The 20,293-nt window shown below is 40.2% G+C and overlaps 1 protein-coding gene across 4 annotated transcripts; it reads right to left on the reverse strand.

Moving 5' to 3' along the window:
- Positions 1–48: 48 nt before the first annotated feature.
- clk2a (CDC-like kinase 2a) lies at positions 49–17,819 on the reverse strand. Of its 4 annotated transcripts, XM_053231393.1 has the most exons (14): positions 17,649–17,819; positions 13,884–13,916; positions 12,641–12,834; positions 11,857–12,097; positions 10,823–10,916; positions 9,935–10,001; positions 8,419–8,535; positions 7,215–7,381; positions 6,964–7,058; positions 6,723–6,852; positions 3,903–3,985; positions 3,447–3,526; positions 2,265–2,355; positions 49–1,351 (listed from the first exon to the last, which is right to left on the reverse strand). In XM_053231393.1, the coding sequence occupies exons 3-14, from the start codon at positions 12,832–12,834 to the stop codon at positions 1,160–1,162; spliced, it is 1,551 nt and encodes a 516-aa protein (XP_053087368.1). In that variant the 5' UTR covers positions 13,884–13,916; positions 17,649–17,819; the 3' UTR covers positions 49–1,159. The 4 variants fall into 4 exon arrangements, with proteins under 4 accessions (XP_053087368.1, XP_026784054.1, XP_034157575.1 ...); XM_026928253.3 differs by lacking the exon at positions 13,884–13,916 and having other exon boundaries at positions 10,823–10,913; positions 17,649–17,817; XM_034301684.2 differs by lacking the exon at positions 13,884–13,916 and having other exon boundaries at positions 17,649–17,817.
- Between the last annotated feature and the right edge of the window lie 2,474 nt (positions 17,820–20,293).

A 20,293-nucleotide genomic window follows, 5' to 3' on the forward strand; every position in this document is an offset into this window, starting at 1 on the left:
TTCTGGGGTATTAGAGTCAAAACACAAATTGATTGATTAGAGACGGACTCTGACAAGATGTCTGCCGTTTTCTGCCTGTGAAGCTGCCACGACTTCAACAAACGCCAGGCAGACAGACAGAGACTTTATTCTATACAGTCATAGATACATATATATTTGTATATACAGATATACACATTTAGCTTCATATAAAAACACGAAAACAAAAATAATGCTGATTCAAATAAATACTGTAAACCTGTGCTGGCAAGAATGACACAGCGCACAAAAGGTCTGTGCTTAATTACATGGACAAAAGGCTTCAATAGAAAATACAAATGTGTGTGTGTGTGTGTGTATGTGTGTGTGTATGTGTGTGTCAGACACACTGAAAAAAAGAAAAAGACACTGAGCTACATAGAACAGTAGCTTCTGTGTAGCTGCTGTTCGGATGAGACTGACAGATCTAGGATCAAGGAGTGAGTCTATGCCAGAACATCTCTTCAATTATCGCCTGTCCAATAAAAATACGACTAAGTACGTGACCGTAATTCAGACTCAGTGTCCAATTACAATGGAATCCAATGCAACCAATGCAGCCAGTTTGGTGCTTTTCTTCATGTTTACGTTCATGTTTTTCCAAAGCTTCTAGAAAACAAAAAACCCACCTTGTTTTGGTTTTGCTACAACAGATATGACTCAAAGATGTTCTCTCCATTTTTCCCCATTTCAAAATCAGAGATGGTTATATATGCAACAACACATCAGATCTTTTAAACTTTTCCATGTACTTTGTGTCTGCAGTACTGGATAAAGTTCCTTCCATCTTGTCCTTCATGTGTGGAAGACTTTGTGTCTGAGTTAGCGTTGAAATGGCATCCTACGGTACATAATCTACCCATGGGCTCTGTAAATACGAAACTATTGTAACCGGTTCCAGCTTAAGACAAAGTCCTGTGTCACCCTTAAATACTTTAAAGCTGACACGGCAGTATAACCCCTACAACTCGGTCCACCTTAAAACTACTTGGTCAGTCAGGTTGCCTGAAAATAAAAAAGGATCAGTTTCACCAGGTGAACCCCAATTGTTGTTGCACACCAACTCTGCTCACAGCCCCTCAAAAAAAGTTTTTTTTTTATTTTTTTGGCGCAAAAAAACTAAGGCAGGTAGAGACAAACGTCACCGGCTAATGTCACGATTAGCCTCCCAGGGCTTTCCTGATGTCTGCTCGCTAGCAGTGATGGGACTCTGGAAGAACTGGTGCCTGAGCGCTGCGGCCAGAGTGATGCGCTTTGGCGGCTCGTACTCCAGCATCACCTCAATCAGGTCAAACAGCTGGTGATGCTCCTCTGCCTCAGACAGGATGTACCGCTGAACAACAGAGACAGAATAAATCAAAGGAGTAATAACAGCAGCAATAATAAAAAATATAGCCGCAAGCAGCGATCTGAGGGGTCCAAGCACTCCGCACAAATACCGCCTCCAGTGGCCGGTTATTGTCAAGTTACATAGAACAACACAGAGACCATGCATAAATATATATATCACCGTGATCACCGTACGTCGCCGTGCATAAGTGATGATAGCTCAGTGCTAGCTGTGTGAAACGCCTGCTGAAAGCTGACTGGCTGAAGGTGGTCTTTTTTTTTTTTTTTTTTTAATTCAGTGATTAAAAACCCAGTATCCAGTTACACACTAGCAAAACAATGCAGGACACCAAATTTCAGCTCAATCACACTTTTGGTTCCAGCTATTTGGACTTAACCCCGCCCCTTATCGATGACCAAACCCCAACATTTGGAGACATCGTCAGAACCTTGTACTGAACATGTATTTCATGTTTGGTTCAAATCCACATCACCAGTCATGAATTTGAGAAAATAAGCTCCGCCTCCTCAGAAGTGATCGACGTGTCATGGCCACATTGTTTACCAATCTGTAATGTTTTTGAACATTATTATTTTGAAGTCTCACACTGTCCTGAGTAAAATGACACCAAGTTTGTGAAGATAAAAGACAAAAATCCTAGCACTAGTTTGCCAAAGTAGGTTAGGCTGACTGGGCCCATCTCGCTTGTCTGGGTAGGGGCACAGAATACAACCTGTTGACCAAGTTTCACATGTATTGTGACTTATGGTTAGGTCTGTACAATTGGTTTTGTGGAAAATCAGAATAATAAAAAAAAAATAAAAAATTAAAAAAAACTAACAAAAACAATCATGTTCCAGTGCAAGTGCTTGGAGCCCTAATAATAATAATAATAATAAAGAAAACAGTCTCTTACTCGCAAGGGCTTGCAGTTCTCTCGAACATATCTTCCTGCTGAGGAGTTTTCATCCCAGTCGAGCCGTCCATGGTAAAAGTACTTCTGCTTTCTGTTAGGATGAGAATTCCAGGTCACATCGAATCCATTTCTATTGTCATTTCAACCACGAAACACCAGTAATAAGTGTAAGGTGTGAAAGACAGGGCTTCCTGAAGTAGGAGTCAGGACTGATTTACAAATGGGGTTGCAAGAGAAACTCAGAATCTCCTCATTCGTTTCATTCATTTATTTTACAAATCATTTTGCTACTGGAAGTAACGAACAAACAGTAACAAGAAGTTACTGGGAGTCGCATTCAATCAATGAAGCGTATGAACAACAGAAACAGACAGATTGCCCTGTCTATCCGCCTCCGCTAAACAAACCAGCACTATGTCTCAAACCGCATACTTATGTAAACCATTACTGAGTACAAACTCTAACAACACTGACACTTACAACAGGTTTTCCTATTACAATTAGTGTTCGAATTTTAAAAATCTTTCTTGCAGCCTTTAAACCTACAGAAAGTTCTGCCTTTTGTACCAGTCTTCGGTAATTTCTAGATTAGTAAATACTTTACGGATTGAGACGCAGCCCGTGACACGGCGCAGAATCACGTCTACGGCAGAAAGTTTTAAAGAGAAACGGAGCTCGTCAATGTGCTTAACATCGCTGAGCATGAAAACGCTAAACATTTTATAATTCGACTTAGAAACCTGACACACAGGGATGTTTTGCCTCTGATGTTCCAACTATAGTGGATATAGCTTTTTGTTCCTTCTGGATGTGCATCAGATAGGCAGCGAGTGTGTGAAGAATAATAATAAGAGATGAGCCTGACTTTTTGAAAAGCTCTGTCAGGAAATCTAAGATCACCCTTCCCAATAGACTGATAACCCAGTGCAAGGAATACACGTTTTTAGTCACTTAAGTTACCCATCTGATACTGACATAACAATGTTTAAAATGTTACCTACATTATAAATATGGAATTTAAAAAATTCACTACAACAGTGACTGTAGAATACAATAAATACACAGAAACAGTATACGTATACGATTGGTTTATACGCTCACTCATGGAGCATGCACTTATTCATCTAATAATGTGTTTTGATCAAATGATCGGTGTGTGTGAGCATGCTCGCGGTGCCTTACCTCGTTTTGCGGATCATCCTGGAAGGGACGGGACCCAATATTCTCTCCATCATGGCTAAGTGCTCCCTGTTATCATGAGTCTGGAAAAGAAGAGAGGATGACAGTTCTACAACACATCGGTCTCAGAAGTTAAAGAAGATCAGACTTTGTACTGAACGCTGTTTTAATTAGAGAGTCTAAATTATAAGACCATTATGTTCTAAAGGCCTGCAGAGTTTTAAAAAATTTTTTTAAAAAAGGCAACTGAGAAAGAATGAATGAAAAAGATAAGGAGAAAAAAAAATCCAGGGTCTCAGGGTAAAAGCCAGGCTTTAGTTACACACACACCCATTAGTGGCCTTAGACCAAACTGAACTTGTTTAATTCCTTGACTCCTGAACGTAAAACTGTGTGTACCTGCTGCCATGACCTGCAAATAGCAAAAAAGAAAAGAAGAAATAAAACCCAGGAGCGCACCTGAAAAAGCGTAAAGCCAAGGTAATACTCGAAGAGGATGCAGCCGATACTCCACACATCACAAGGCTGGCTCCAACCCAGTTCTGCACAGAAACACATACACAAACATGCATTAATAAGACACACCGTGACTACACATTATAACAATAACGCATACAAGACTTTTTATTCAAAGGGCATTTTAAGACACAAATTATGGAATGTGGTAAATAAAATTCACCATGAAGAATAAGCTCGGGACGATTGACGACTGTATTGAGAATCGCCGAAAGGTTCAGACTATTGAGGTGGCTATCAGCAGTCTGTCGGAAAACATGCTGTCTACAGCTTTAAGATCGACAAAAACAATGCTTCGTTTCCTTTTGGCCTATTTTGTGTCCTATACAAACCGTACTACCCTACGCTGCAACTAAACGATGCATCTTTGCATCTTTCGCAAAACATGAACAGGGGATCAAATTAAGAAAATGAAACTTTGTTTATCAGGACGACTTCACTATACAAGAATTCAGTATTTATCTCCTCTGCTGTTCACCACAGAGCACATGCATACGTAGTTTTAGAATTTACATTAATTTTATAATGAACTTAGTTACAGATAATAACAACTTACGTTTATTTAGTCTCGACTTCAGTTTTGAAAGACCTCATTAGCAGGTAATTACGTTAAAAAAAAAACTGACTAAATGATCCGGGGTTTTTCCCCCACCTTTAAATGGCGTAACGTGTACATGTATGTCTGGCCACGCCCCCTTCCTTTCCTCGCTCAAACGGACACAGTTAGGGGGCAGGATAGGACAATGATATTTTGCATTTGGCTCACAAGCCTTATCAAGAAGGAATCCTTATTATACCAGACTCCTGACTTCGCAGATAACATCGATTTTCAAACTGGAACAACAGCTGCATCAGCTCTCATTTGACATGCAGCACAAACTCCTAGAGGTGTTGGGCTGATAAATCTGATGAAATTTCCAGGACGTTAAATTTTGGTCTGCTGTTGGCCTTGCAGTTTTGTGCAGTCTCACAAAAAAGCCATAAACCTACTTTCTGAAATTCCTGCGTTAGAGTGGAAGCAAAAATAATCCTGCAGAGAGAGCATGTTTTATGGACAGCTGTTATGGAGACCAGTTTGGTCAAGCTGCGTCAACAACTTGTGTGTTTCCACCCCATCTTCATCCTACTGCGACCAGCAGGAACAGGAAAAGCAATGACAGGGAAGAACTGCTGAATAACCAGCACTGACTGTGATTAATGATATCTCATGGGTGAAGGACACACACACGTGATGATGGAGACAAATCCACCAGGTTCGGGCTCCTGAGCTGTCAGTAGACAGAGCTGCCTATAGGGGCTGTGCTTTAATGTTTAGTGTGAACGCCTGCGCTGATATACTGCAGATAATTTTGCTGTACAGGTAAAACTCATTACAGAGAAAGATTTTAAAACTGAACAATGTATACCTAACTTTAAAAACCTTATCTAGTGTAAGACTTAACCCACTGATGATTCAAAACAGTTCGTAGAAATACAGAGGCACCTAGTGGGAATGGAATGTCACTAAATCAGGTGTCGCAAACTTGATTTTCAAAAGGGGTCATGAGAGAAACTCAATCTCCTATTTTGTTTAATTACAAATGAATTGAATAAACACCGCTGTAACTATAATAGTGAATTCTGAATATTTTGAAATGTTACTGGGAGTCACATTTGAACAAGCCACGTTTAAATTAATAGCATATGTGCCATTTTTGTCTTTTCACTATCCTGACACGCTGCACTAAGCGTAGGAGTTTCCTCTAAATCTACCGGCGCTAAACAGACTAGCGCTGCGTTTCATATTCAGCCCTTATATAATATTCAAGCTTTCCTATTACAGTTAATGTTTGCATTTTAAAAACCTCTCGTCGCCTTCAAACCTAATGTAAGCCTGTTTTGTACCAGTCTTCTGGAGCTTTCGAATTTGAGATGCAGATCATGACAATAATCACGACGACAGCGAAATGTTTTGAGAGAAACAGAGCTAGTGCATGACTTCCTCTGCTTCGGCTCGGTGTCTTTTTTTTTTCTGTAACACCACGCCCTGTCACGGTTTATTCCTTATGTATTTTTTGAAGCTGCATGTGACAGGGGAAAAGAGATGCACCCTTTCAAACACACCTCCTGATTTTCTTTATTGTCAAGGAAGTAAGCTTCCTACTACACTAGCAGGTCAGCACAAGGAATATTCCTTTGGTTTTTAAGCCACTTACCTTACATTAAGTATTACGTATGTACTGATATATGATAAAATAATAAAATAATAGTGGCTTTAGGGCTGCAGTTGCCACGAGCAGCTTCGTACTCAGGACTCATCAGTGGACAGTGGATAGATTTTAACCAGCCGGACTTCTTGCGAAAACTGTGATGAATTTATTGGTTGCACAATTGCACTATTTGTCCATATAGTACACAATAATAGAAGGGATTTATTTATAATCGCAATATCCGTTGCACCCAGATGAGGATGGGTTCCCTTTTGAGTCTGGTTCCTCTCAAGGTTTCTTCCTCATATCATCTCAGGGAGTTTTTCCTCGCTACCGTCGCCACTGGCTCGCTCATTAGGGATAAATTCACATATTTACAATATATTTTTGTCAATCCATTTATTTCTGTAAAGCTGCTTTGTGACAATTTCCACTGTTAAAAGCGCTATACAAATAAAATTGAATTGAATTGAATTGAATATTCAAACGTTACAGTTGTCCTAAATTATAAATCTTGAATAAGGTGGTCTGGAATACGGTGGTCAAGGATTCGCGCTTGCAAACCTGCACTTACCGAGAATAACCTCCGGTGCGCGGTAGTGCCTGGTGGAGACGATTGTACTGTGGTGTTCGTGGTCAAACGTAGCACTGCCGAAATCGACTACCCTCACTGCAGTGCTCTTCACCGTACGCTCGTCTCTCTTCTAAACCAGAAAACAAGACACACCCATATAAACGGTTCATTCTAACAGACATATCCTGGTTTAAAACAAACAAAAAAAAAAAAAATGTGCATGCGACATGCATACTCTCACCTTCTCTACGTTGTATGTTATGGTGAAGTCCGAGTTAACAAAGAGAATATTCTCTGGTTTTAAATCTGTGTGGGTCAGCTTGTTGTCATGCAGAACTGTAGATAAATAAGTGAACATTCAATGAGAATCAACAACAATACTTCATTTTTACAGACTGAAGAAAGTGCTCTTAACAATATTATTTTCAAAGTTAACCATCCATTACATAAGCTTTATGAGAGAGAGGATTTATTTTTATTAAGTGTACTCACACTTGACAGCTAGGCAGAGCTGGTAGGCCATGTGTCGGACCTGGCTGATGGAATAGGGCAGGTAGTTGTTCTCCTTCAGGAAGTCAAACGTGCTGAGTGCTAACAGCTCAAAGCTGAGACACATGTGGCCATGATAGTCAAACCAGTCGAACATCCGTACACACAGACTGCAAGACGGGAACGAAAATAGAAGAAAAAAAAAGTTTTTAAGTAGGTCAGACAGGCCTGGAGCAAAACAATTACTCATCACCACTTTTTAACATGATGTGCCATGGCACGGTTTAAAGCAGGGGTTCCAAAACATGGGGTCACTTGCTTTACAAATGCTCACAATCTCCTCTCATTTATTTCTTTTACAAATTAATATCAGAAATATCAAAGATAGATTTTGTGTGCTAATAGTTTGCAATGTTCCTGGGATACACATACAGACACATTACATTTCAATTATTATGTGCTACTTTAGTCTTTTTCACTATTTCACTAACATGCTGAATTAGCGCAATAAACAACAGACAAATTAAACAAACTAGCACCGTGTTTCCAGTGGCATACTTGTGTACTATTCTAGACTGTTACTGAGTACTAACAGTAACTGGCTCTGTGACATCTTTATATAATTTTTAAAACCTTTCCTTTTGCTTTCAAACTTATCAGAAGTTCTGTACGAGTCTTCTGGATTTTCTAGATTAGTAAATACTTTTGACTGTCAGAGTTTTCAATTTGAGACGCAGCTCATGACAAAAATCACGACGACAGCGGAAAGTTTTAAAGAGAAACCGAGCTCATCATTGTGTTTAACGTCACTGTGCATGAAACCGCTAAACATTTTACAGTTCGATTTGGAAAGCTGATGGACAGGGATGTTTTGATTCTGACGTGCCGTCTGGTGAATGTCGCGTTTATCTTCCAGAACTAGGCTACAGAAACTACGCAGGCGAGTGTGTGAACAATGCTGCAAGCAAAAACCAGACCCCTCTGCTTTGTTATTAACATCATAAAATGTTCAAATGTTAGAATAGTCGTATAGTACAAAGCTGGAATTTAAAAAAATGTGAGGTGGTCAAAACTTGGGGTTGTAGAAAATTCACAATGTCCATTTGAGGTCGATTTTGCACAAAAAACTTCAGGAAACTCTGGTTTAAAGTCACATATGTGCAGTATATGCAGAATAAGTTTGAAATTGTTGATCCAGTCCCCTCACTTTTTGTTTTCAGGGTCTCGCTCATTGATCCTTTCCAGTACATTGATCTCCAGTCGCGCAGCCTCCTTGTACTTCTCAACGTTTTTAATGATTTTCAGAGCCACATGGGCTCCACCTCTTAAATAAGAAAAAAAAAAACAACACAAACACGTTACGAGGAAACAGTCCAAACAACCGATTATTAAAAACAAATGACTCACAAACTACAGAAGGGAAAGATTTGTATAAAAACAATGTACTCATTTATTTTCAATCAAACATCAATTTAAAAAAAAAAATACAATTCTTTCTCCACTGTTGAGGTGTATAGGAAGGGAAAGGTACAAAATCCAGAGGCAACTGGCTAACAATTAGCACTGTTTTACCAACTGAACTCACAAGACACCAGGTGAAACATTTTTTTAAGAAAAAGAAGAAGTGAAGTTACGTGTAGCCAAGCAGGGTGACCCATACTCAGAATTTGTGCTCTGCATTTAACCCATCCAAGAGCACACACAGTAGTGAACACACACACACACACCGTAAACACACACCCGGAGCAGCGGGCAGCATTTTTTGCTGCGGCACCAGGGAGCAGTTGGGGGTTCGGTGCCTTGCTCAAGGGTCTCACCTCAGTGGTGGTATTGAGGGTGGGAGAGAGCGCTGGTCATGCACTCCCCCCACCTACAATCCCTGCCGGACCTGAGACTCGAACCCACGACCTTCAGGTTCACCTTCGGGTTACAAGTCCGAGCCTCTAACCATTTACATGGGTGTTAATTCTTGGCAGCACAGAACAACAGAATGCTGAATTATGCAAATAGCTTTTTTTAATTTAAAAAAGGCCCATTTTGGTACTGTGAACCTTCTCTATTTGTCCATGAATGTTTCTCTGGGTGTATTTGTCGCAGCGTTCACAAAAAAAATAAAAAAATAACAACAGATTTGGTTAAACTACAGGGTGTCCCAAAAGGGTCCCAAAAGTCTCCATACATAGTAGAAATTAACACTTTTTAGCAAAATGTCTTCCAAATTTTTTCATACTTAGTTTTATATATTTTTTCCCAGATACCCTTTAAGATTGCCTTTGACTAAAGAAGAAGGTATTGTCATGGCTGGATCGGGAAGCTGTTGGAAGGTTGCAATGGACTTGCAGGAAACATGGTGAGCACATTACACTCTATCGCCAAACTTATTTAAATTTAATTCAAAAGGACTTAATTCAAAAGACTTAATTTAATTCAAAAAGACTTTTGAATTTAATTCAAAAATACAGGAAGTGTTGCGGACCAACCGAGAATTGGACACAACCGATGTGTTGCTGGCAAACACAGTCCCCATGTTTGGAGACTTTTGGGACACCCTGTAGTTCTGGCAAGTCCGTAATCATGCTACATTAACAATTTAAAAGTGTTCCTCTTTAAGCTTTTCAACTTGTTATATGCAAGGCTAGTCATGTTTCTTAATGAAAAAGATTAATTTAGACACCTGAGCTTAGAAAAGCAGCTGAAATAGAGATATAACTGAAGGAATTTACCTGCGATGGTCAATGCATTCCATCACCCTTCCAAACGTGCCCTCCCCCAAAGTGCTGACAATTTCATCTGAGAGGGAGATAGAGGGGGGAAAAGAGATAAAAAAGACAAAAAAGGAAAGAAGTAAATGATATTAACAAAAAGGTAATCCAGCACGAGAACCACAAAGGCAGGCGATAAATGCTCTAGCATCTCTGGCATCCCCCCAACCCATCTGTCGTTACAATTTAAGCTAAAATGCACAACCAATTTGCACACCGTCGGCCCAACAAGGTAAGCTGGGATACCAAGGTAAAGCTGGGATAATTATTCAACCCTGGAAATACTGTGAAAACTACTGAAATAAAAGAACAACAACGTCCCCTGTTGAGGAATCACTGAATTTGCTGGAAAAATGGATAAAAAAATAAATAAATAAATAAACAGGGAGCAACCCAATCCCACCCCAGACTAAATGATTAAAATGCTGAAACGAGATCTAAACAAGACTAATGCGCAGGAAGCAAAACTAAAACCTAGTAGTGTGATGTTCTAGGGAAAAAAAAAAAAAAAAAAAAAACCCTGAGATGACTTTACAAAGACGTTAAAAGAAGAAATTCTAGAGAACAAGGATATCAAAAGCTGTAAAAGCTTTTTAAACATCCCTGTAATGCACCTGGTACACCACTACGACCAAAAGAAATATAAATATAAATATAAATATGTATGTGTATGAAAATTAAGCTATCTATCGTGCTGTATAACATTCTGGTTTATTCTAACAAACAAAATCATCAACATCATGACCTCTTGCCCTCGCGTGTGAGTGTGTATGCTCTGTGCTGCTACTGATAGGGAGAAAGGTTACGATATAAGAGTAGAGGAGTAGTAGTAGTAGTGGCAGTGTGTACATCTCTCTTGCAGGACGTCGCCACTCCGACAGATCAGGTGACCCTCCTCGTCGTCCCTCACACATAGCGGCCGCGTCCCGCTGGCACTCCGCTGCTTTTCAGCCCCCCGGCCAGGGTCACAGGTCACGGCACAACCGCCAAAGCAGGAGGGGGGTGGGCCGAGAGGGGAGGGTGGAAGGGGCAGCCGTAGCCACGGCGATGGACAGGAGCAGTGGTGGTGGTGTACGTAGGTTTGGTGATCATGGGGCGGTTCATATGACACCACGTGAGAAGATATATAACGATAGGGATATAGTGCAAGGGAACAAGTCAAAGATCACATTTTGTCCCTTTTGCTTGCTCTCTACATGTATTCCCCTCCCCTCAACCTCCTGTCTACCGCCCCTGACAAAAAAACCTGCATCATAAACATTTATGTATACAAGAGCAACACATAAGCAAAAGGAACTGGTAACCATCACATCACATTAAACTGATACAGACTGAAACTTGTTGCACTACCAAGTGAAAAAGCAAGCAACTGATGGGAGGAAAAAATCTACATACTTTTTAATCAATAATCTTTTCTTTTTTTCTTATTTTATTTTCTAAGTTCTAAAGCGATGAAAGAAAGAAGAAAGAAAGAAAGAAAGAAAGAAAGAGGAGGTATGTATAGAGAAATAATGACACAAACTTGTCATTAAAACTATACAAACAACTTTATACTTTTTTTTTTTTAAGGTAATGACTATAAGGTAATAACTTCCAGTAAAGTATGGAAATCCTTTGCAATCCAAATAAAAAAACTGCCTATTTTACCAATATGCACAAAAACACTAACAAATCAAAAGGGAGAAAAAAAAAAAAAAACAACAACAAAAAGAGTTCATACTTACCAAGTCCTGGAGCTGTAGAGAAGAAAATGTTAAAAAGAGTATAAAAAAAAAAATAAAAACAAGAGAAAGACAGAGGGAGGGGGAGAGAGAAAGAGAGAGAGAGAGAGAGAGAGAGAGAAAGAGGGCCTAGGAGCAAGGCCTGGGCTGGGAAGTACTCACCGAGGAGGATGGGCTATAGGACCTGGTTCTACGCCGCCTTCGTTTGTGCTTACGCCTGCTGCCTTTGTGGCGTTGGTGCGCGCGGCGGTAGTCATAACTGGTGGAAGGGTCGCGCGAGTGGTAGCCGTCCGGTGACAGTCGCTCACGTTCACGATCGCGGTCTCGTTCGTGCTCCTGCCGCCGGTAGCCTTCACCGTAGCGCCTGTCGTAAGGCCTCCTGTCTACTGAGCGGTTGTCGTAGCTGGAAACGAAAGAACCAGCTACTCCTTAGCACACACTTTATTCAATAAAGAGAATGAAATTGGCGAATGGTAATAAAGAATTTTAAGAACTCTTCAAATTATGGCCTAACAATGCATTACATTCGGAAGGAAGCGTTTGTGTGCTCCTGAAACAAATCATCAGATGACAGATGTTTTCTTTTAGCTACTCCAATAATTCTGCGGCAATCTTACACCAAGTTAAATAGTGCTCGTAATTATTCACAACTGAGATTAAAATAGAAAATGAATGAAAGTATTCGTGGCACTGTATAGAAACCAACCATTTTCACGAGCTAGTTCCAGGTTAAATTACAGAAAAAACTATAATGTGATTTTCATTTTAGCTCAAATTAATTAATTTGACCTCAGTGTATTTAGTCAACATCTCTAGTTTCTAATCTGCTTTATAAATAAATTTCTCTTTCCAGACTTTTATTTATATATTAAACCATAATATAAAACAATAGAAAATGCTGCAAACAACCTTTCCAGATATTCAATGACAGATTTTTTTTGTTTACCTCCTGGAGCGTGCGTAGGTTCCCTCCTGCCTGTGTCCTCGTCCCCTCCGTTCTCGCTCGCTGCTTGAGGAGAAGGATCGCGAGCGCCGGTGTCGGGGCTTTCTCCCTCGCTCCCGGTCACGCTCGCGATAGCGGTCCTGATAGCTGCTGCGGCTGGCCCGCTCCGACGATGCATACCGCCTGGAATGGGGCATCTGAACACACACAGACATGAAGCAGATGGTCAGCGTGAGCTGATGTTTCATTGTTCAAGGCAATATTAAATAGGGATGTAACGATCCATCAATATGGATCAATGTATCAATCAAATAACCAACAATCCGATGTATCGATGCGATGCGTAAACATCGATGTATGTATAATTTTTAAGATAGACCTTTATTTAGGACACTCTTATTCCAACCACGTCCCGGACTGTGTAGCACTTTATAGTGGAAAAAAGCTCAATAAATTTTTCTAAATATATTTTGGCTGCATCTGTGAATTAATAGAAATGTTACCGATTGTGTGAAATAGACTCATCGTTTAAGATCGATCGCAGGCCCCTGAATCGATCAAATCGAAATCGTATCGTGGCAATCACTGAGGTTTCGGCAAATATCGACACGCTGGCTAAAAGAATTGATATTAGATTTACAGCCCTAATATTAAACAATATTTCTGATCTAATTGTGGTACCACAGTACAACAGGATATATTGTACACGATAAAAATCAGAAATCCTTCCTAAATGAGTTTAAGATTTAAATTTGATCTGAATGATTCAGAGAAATGGACAAGAAAAGAGGTTATCCTCATATACACTCTCTCTCTCTCTCTCTCTCATACATATTATAACTATATATTATAAAATATATATACTTTTTCTCACTCTTAAAGGCGCAATAGTCGATTTTTGTTTTTATTGATTTTTGTAATCATTCTCATGGCTGGATCGGGAAGCCGTTGCAAGGTTGCAATGGACTTTAACAGGAAACATGGTGAGCACATCACACATGACTCTATCGCCAAACTTATTATCAAATTCAAAAAGACTGGAAGTGCTGCGGACCAATCGCAATAGTCCATTTTTGTTTTTATTGTCATACTTGTTTGAATAACCTGAAAGGTATGTAAAACATGATCATTAATACTGGTTTAAGCCAAAGCCTCAGCTCAAGTGTATAAAGTGGCTGAGAAAACTGACTTCTGGTCCGAAATGCTTGTTCGTGTTTGGATCGGCCTCCATTTTATACACACTCACCTTGACGGGTCACGGTACATCCTGTGCACTGAGCTTCAGGAAGATGGATGGGAATGAGGAGTGGGCTCAAAGAAAAAAAAAAATTAAATATCAAACGCACCTATTAACTATTAGAGACCTAATCATGAAAAACATGACTAATCTTCTCCTATGCATGTTTCAATAGATGGAAAAATGATCAAGGAAAGAAACACAGAATTAAAATTAAATCTTGGGTGAATGTCTGGAACGTACTGTACGTGGGCTCGCAGCTATTTGCAGATCAGCTACACAACAAACCGGGCGGAGTCGCAAACACTGAGTAGTAACATGTGAAAGCGTACATCTGGAGTTCTCAAAATCCTGTGCATGTGTTTAGAGAACATCTGAGAGCGCGAGTGATCACGTGAAACGAGAAGCCACGTTTCTTTGTTAGTTAAATTCTTTTGGTATAAATTCTTTTGGTATATAGATCCCAAAGGTTCCCAGATGGTCGACTATTTCCGGTAGATTTTCGAAGAATGGATCCGTCAACCCTTTTTCAGCTAATATTACCCACAATTCCTTGCGCTAAGGAAGAGGGGTGTTGTGATGGTTTTCTTCACCGAATTCAAGGACGCATTTTAGACAGGTGTAAATGAAACGTGGAAAAATAAATCAAGGGAATTAAATGATAAAGTATAAATGATGAAAGGAATAATGAATGAAGAAAAGCTGAAATGAGGTTCAACGAGGAGGTTGTTCACGGTGACAGCGTGCGTAACTAGGCAACAACGTTCTCTTCCTTTACATGACGTGTTAGTTAGTACGTCCCAGTACTCGCATACTCTTTTGCTACACACTCAAAAGTATGTACTTTTTCTTCACATAAAGAGTACATACTTCTAGTGCGCAGGATAAGTAGGCGAACTGAGACGCAGCACACACACCTCTGCTAAGCGTCTCCGATCACACTCCAGTGAGAAAACGATTCGATCCTGAATAAACCCAAATGTGATGCGTTCTGGAGATCAGGACTGACTAAAAGTAAAAGTAAACAAATAATGGATGTGAAACACAAAATGTTAATTTTGTAATTTCTATACTTATCTATTAATATACTGAGTGCAGATTCATGTTTTTTTTATGATTTATACACGCACTTGACCAAAGTTTACTATTTTTGTCGTCATATTTCTGACCAATGAATGAAAGACTTTTACGCACGTTTTCAGTCCTACACACGCCTCAGACAACGTTTTTTTGCTTTGTGGTTCGTGTCATTATGTGCAATGACAAAACGAAACAAACAAACCAAACAGCAAACGAAGCAGAAGTATAAATTTCACTCTGATTCAGAATTAAAAACCGGATTAATAGGTGTGAAAGTGCCCTCTGTGTGTCTTCTCACATATGCAGTGTTTCGTCCGTTGGAATCGAACCCTGGGGCGTTTTTTTCCCTCTTTTTTGCGGTTTATTTGTGCAGGTCAGAACGCGATCAAAACAAGCGATCTGAGAGCGTCTGATCGAACTCTAGTGCGGTTGACCCAAACACAGGAAGTGAACCAAACACGCCGTGTATTTTGAGTTGTGGACGACATTTTTCTGTAGATGTGAGCTGCTGAACAGAGCTGAGCCAAAAAACAGAGCTGTAGAGCCGCAGAAGTGTGATGTGATGTGCTGAGGTGAATTTGGACTGACTAACGAAGAGAGAAAAACGCTCCCGAGTGGCGCCACAGAAAAACGTTCCCTTATCGTCCGTAGCCAGGAGTCCAAGAGAACAAAAACTGTTTGTGCTTTCTGGGTGGAAGGGGAGGTAAATATCTCCCCCTGTCAATCACAGCGCCACTAGCCAATCATGCGCGTCTCTGAGCTCATGTATGTGGAAGGAGGCGGATAGCGCTTTCGCATGATAAGCACGTGACAGCCTTCGCTTTCCCTGGTTGGTCGCTGTCGTATGATAGCTGAGGCCTGACTGGTGGGTGGAAATTGGCCACAAAGAAGACCAGGGAAAAAATATTTTAAAAAAAAAGAGAAAGAGAAAAAATAAAAACACAAGATGCATACACAAAATGTTTTAAATTGTTTATATAATTATTTAGTAATTCATTTTGCTCCAATGTTCTCTGTGCTTTAGTGATTTTTGTGATTTCTTGGTATAGGATTTTTTTTTTAAATTATTATTATTATTTTTTTTTTTTTATTTGTTTAACGATATACAATGTGAAACCAAACCAGTCCCTGTATCACTTTCTCTCTGATTCGGACTATTAGGTGTGAACGCATCCTTTAGTGCGCTAGACTAAGGAAAGGAAAGGAAATAAAAATACAAGACCCTGAATTTTTGGGAATCACTTTTAAAAGTTGCTCAGCTAAAAGGCCAAGATGCAGGCACAGACCTGAGTTTAGTGCTGACAGAAAGTAAAATCTTTTCAAATTAATTTTACAAATACAAAAGAACTGTAGCTTCATTGCTCTCAGTTACAGTCGGACGTCATTCGGTTTGTGTGTAAAGCGTGATTTAGGAGAATGCAGCAGGTGAGATGGCCAACTGATATTCAAAACACTTCACCTAATGTGGGTTTTTATTTAAATATTTTAAATAATTTAATATTTAAATGTGTCACTGTTTTGGGCCGGCTCTGATTGTTAATTTTTTGCAGTAAGATATTTAGTGAAATGCTGAACACATTTCTGTGCTACCTGGATATGTTGTGTTGTTATGTGCTGTGTTATGGTGTTGTGCTGTGTTGTGTTGTATGCTGTGTTGTGCTGTGTTATGGTGTTGTGCTGTGTTGTGTTGTATGCTGTGTTGTGCTGTGTTATGGTGTTGTGTTGTGCTGTTGTGTGGTTGTGTGTGTGTTGTGTGCTGTGGTGTTGTGTTGTTGTGTGGTTGTGTGCTGTGTTGTGTGGTTGTGTGCTGTGTTGTGTACTGTGTTGTGGTGTGGTGTTGTGTGCTGTGCTGTGTTGTGTTGTATGCTGTGTTTTGCTGTGTTATGGTGTTGTGTTGCATGCTGTGTGTTATGCTGTGTTATGGTGTTGTGTTGTGCTGTTGTGTGGTTGTGGTTGTGTGTGTTGTGCTGTGTCGTATGCTGTCTCGTGTTGTTGTGTGTTGTGTTATGGTGTTGTGTTGTTGGGATGTTGTGTTTTGTTTTCATGCTGTGTTGTTTGTGTATTGTTGTACTGTGTTGTGGTGTTTGTGTGTTGTGGTGGTGTGTGTTGTGCTGTGTGTTTGTGTGCTGTGCTGTGTTGTGTTATCGTGGTGTGTTGTTGTGTGTTGTGCTGTGTTATGGTGTTGTGTGGTTGTCCTGTGTTGTGATGTTGTTGTGTGTCGTGTTGTGTGGTTGTGTTTCTCCAGGCCTTCACGTTTTACTCAACAGCTATTAAAGGCTTCATGCTCACAGCTGAAACTTGAACTAGCCAACTTGCTAACGTTACAACATTTGAAACTTTTATATCTATATATAACTGAATCTTTTTTATAAAATAACACTGTTTCATTAACGCACACACCCAACACAAAATATTTTTTTTACAAAATTTACAAAATAATATCTCACACTAATCAAATATGTTTAGCTAGCTGTTTTGCTAAAGGTGCTAGCATAGCTAGCGGCCTGTTTAGATACATATTTAATCTCACATCCAGCCGCCATCTTGAGGGGGGTTTAGCATGAGGCGGTTGTTAGCCTAGCCTAGCTTAGCCTAGCTTAGCATATCCTAGCCTAGCCTAGCCAAGCTAAGCGTTAATAAATCCCGTAATGCATCACGTACGTTTTAATGTGAGACTAAAACTTGCTTTATTACCGTTTTAGCAGCGAGGCCTGTGCGTTTATCCCAAAGAAAATCCGTGTTGGCGCTGAAACTCTCGATTTCTCTCTCCGCTGAATTTTGGACGACTAGCAAACCCGAAGCCGCGATTCCACCCCCTTCTTCACCACCAGCAACACTGCTGAGGCTCTGTCCCAAATCTCACACACACTCTCTCTCACACACACACACACAAAGAGACAGAAATGCGCCCTGCTGCATCTGTAGTGAACTACACAGGGTGCACAAGCCATTTGGGCTCAACTCTCTACTTAACACTTTATCTGAAGGGTTCATACACTTCTGCATCTGTACAATCAGGAGTATGTTGACACCTGAAGCCATCACAGAAATTCTAATGGTTTCCACTACAAATACCAGTACAAACCATCAGATAACCATTAAAACCATTACTGCTCCTTAATGGTATCCACTAGACCTAACATGCCACCACCAGAAGGCAACAAATTACCAGTAGAGACCCACAGAGACCATTACAGCTTCCATTAAAACCAATACAATTCCCATTATAACCATTAAAACCTTTACTAATTCTATGAGGGTTTATATTGTTTTTTGTTTTTTTCAGCAGGTGATCACACCTGTATGAGCTTATATAGCCTCCAGTCTTCCAGGAAGGATTTCTCCAAGATTCTGGAGAGCGTCTGTGGGACTTCATGCCCAAATAGCATTAGTGAGTCGGGCGATGTTGGGCGAGGAGTTGTTCAGGTGTTGTTCAAGGTGTTCAGTGGTTGAGGTCAGGGCTCTGTGCAGGTCACTCGACTTCTTTTACTCCAAACATCTTTATGGAGCTCATTTTGTCTACAGGAGCATTGTCATGCTGGAACTTCCACCCATCCATCCATCCATCGATCTTCCATACCACTTATCCAACACAGGGTCACAGGGAGCCTGGAGCCTATCCCAGGTCACTCGGGGCACGAGGCGGGGGACACCCTGGACGGGGTGCTAACCGCCCAACACACACACTCACACCCATTCACACACTTCAGACAATTTAGAAGTGCCAATCAACCTACAACGCATGTCTTTGGACTGAGGAGGAAACTGGAGAACCCAGAGGAAACCCTCGAAGCATTGGGAAAACATCATGCTGGAACAGGATGTCTAAAATATCTTTGCATTAACATTAACATTACCCTTCACTGGAACTAAGGGGCCCAAATCCTGAAAACCAGCCCCAGACCATTATCCCTCCTCCACCACACTGTACTGTTGGCACTATGCAGTCCGGTAGATAGCGTTCTCCTGGCATCCATCAGCCTGCCAGATAGTGAAGCGTGATTCATCACTCCAGAGATCACGTTTCCACGAGTCCAGAGTCCAGTGACGGCATTCGTTACATCACTTCAGCTGATGCTTGGCATTGTGCGTCATGATCTTAGGCTTGTGTTCAGCTGCTTGGGCATGAAAATGCGTTTCATGCCGCACAGTTCTTGTGCTGATGTTGCTTCCAGAGGCAGTGTGGAACGCTGTAGTGAGTAATGCAACAGAGATTGGTTGATTTTTACACTCGACATGCTTCAGCTCTGTGAGTTTGCGTGGTCTATCGTTTCTGTTCTGTCCTCTAGAAGCTTCCATTTCACAATAATAGCACTTACAGTGGACCGGGGCAGATCTAGCAGGGCAGAAATTTCACTAGCTGACTTGTGGCAAAGGTGGCATCCCATGACACGTTTAAAGTCACTGAGCTCTTCAGTACGAGACATTCTACTGCCAGTGTGTGTCTATGGAGGCTGCATGGCTATGTGCTTCATTTTATACACCTGTTAGCAATGGGTGTGGCTGAAACACCTGAACACAATCATAAGGAGCGGTTTCCACATACTCCTGGCCATATAGTGTACATAGTGCTTTTATAACACATTCATTGGCATTGCATAAATATTTTATAACACAATGCTGGAGAATTTTATGTTTACAGTGCGTGATGATATTGGAGGTTTTGCACAGCTTTGTCTTTACATGGAAGAGAAAACAACAGCCATCAATTATATAATATGATATAATACTGTGTTATTGTACTTTTTTTCCATATCTTTTAAGTTATTAGCTTGATTTTTTTTTTTTAGTAACATCACATTTGTGACACTTTGAGAAAGTTGTAGAAGGTACACATAGTGCTTCATTTAGTGTAATGAGCGGAAATTGGATTAAAACCTTTAGATTGAGGGCATTAAAATCATTCGAGCTGGTATATAGGCTTAATACATAAGATACACAATACATAATACATACGAGGTAGATATACCTCACAAAAGGCAAGATCGCAGATGGAGACATTTTTGCTAATTACGGTATATACTTCTTATAGGAGCATGAAATTGAATGTTATTTGTATTAAAATAATTATGGAATGCCAGTACAATACAGCTTTTTATTTCTGAAGTCCATATACCAGCCAAACGAAGTGTTAATCAAATTTACATTTACAACACGCACTTATGAAGCACTACGCGTATGTTCTACATCTTTCTCAAATTGCTGTTAGTAAAAACAAGCTAATAACCTGCAAGATATGGATCTAAAAATACAGTAACCCAGTACTCAATCAGTCAACTCTGATTGTTTTCTCTTCCACGTAAAGACAAAGCTAAATTCATGAAATATTCATGCAGTGT

The sequence above is a fragment of the Pangasianodon hypophthalmus genome, chromosome 29, assembly GCF_027358585.1.
Source record: "Pangasianodon hypophthalmus isolate fPanHyp1 chromosome 29, fPanHyp1.pri, whole genome shotgun sequence".
NCBI lineage: Eukaryota > Metazoa > Chordata > Actinopteri > Siluriformes > Pangasiidae > Pangasianodon > Pangasianodon hypophthalmus.

Bases quoted from the DNA above. Each gene is read 5' to 3' on its own strand.
- clk2a (XM_053231393.1), bottom strand. From the start codon at position 12,834: ATGCCCCATTCCAGGCGGTATGCATCGTCGGAGCGGGCCAGCCGCAGC. The intron at 12,098-12,640 runs GTAAACAAAAAA...TTTCGTTTCCAG, and splicing joins ACCTACGCACGCTCCAGGAG to CTACGACAACCGCTCAGTAG. The intron at 6,853-6,963 runs GTGAGAGTATGC...TTTCTGGTTTAG, and splicing joins TAACATACAACGTAGAGAAG to AAGAGAGACGAGCGTACGGT.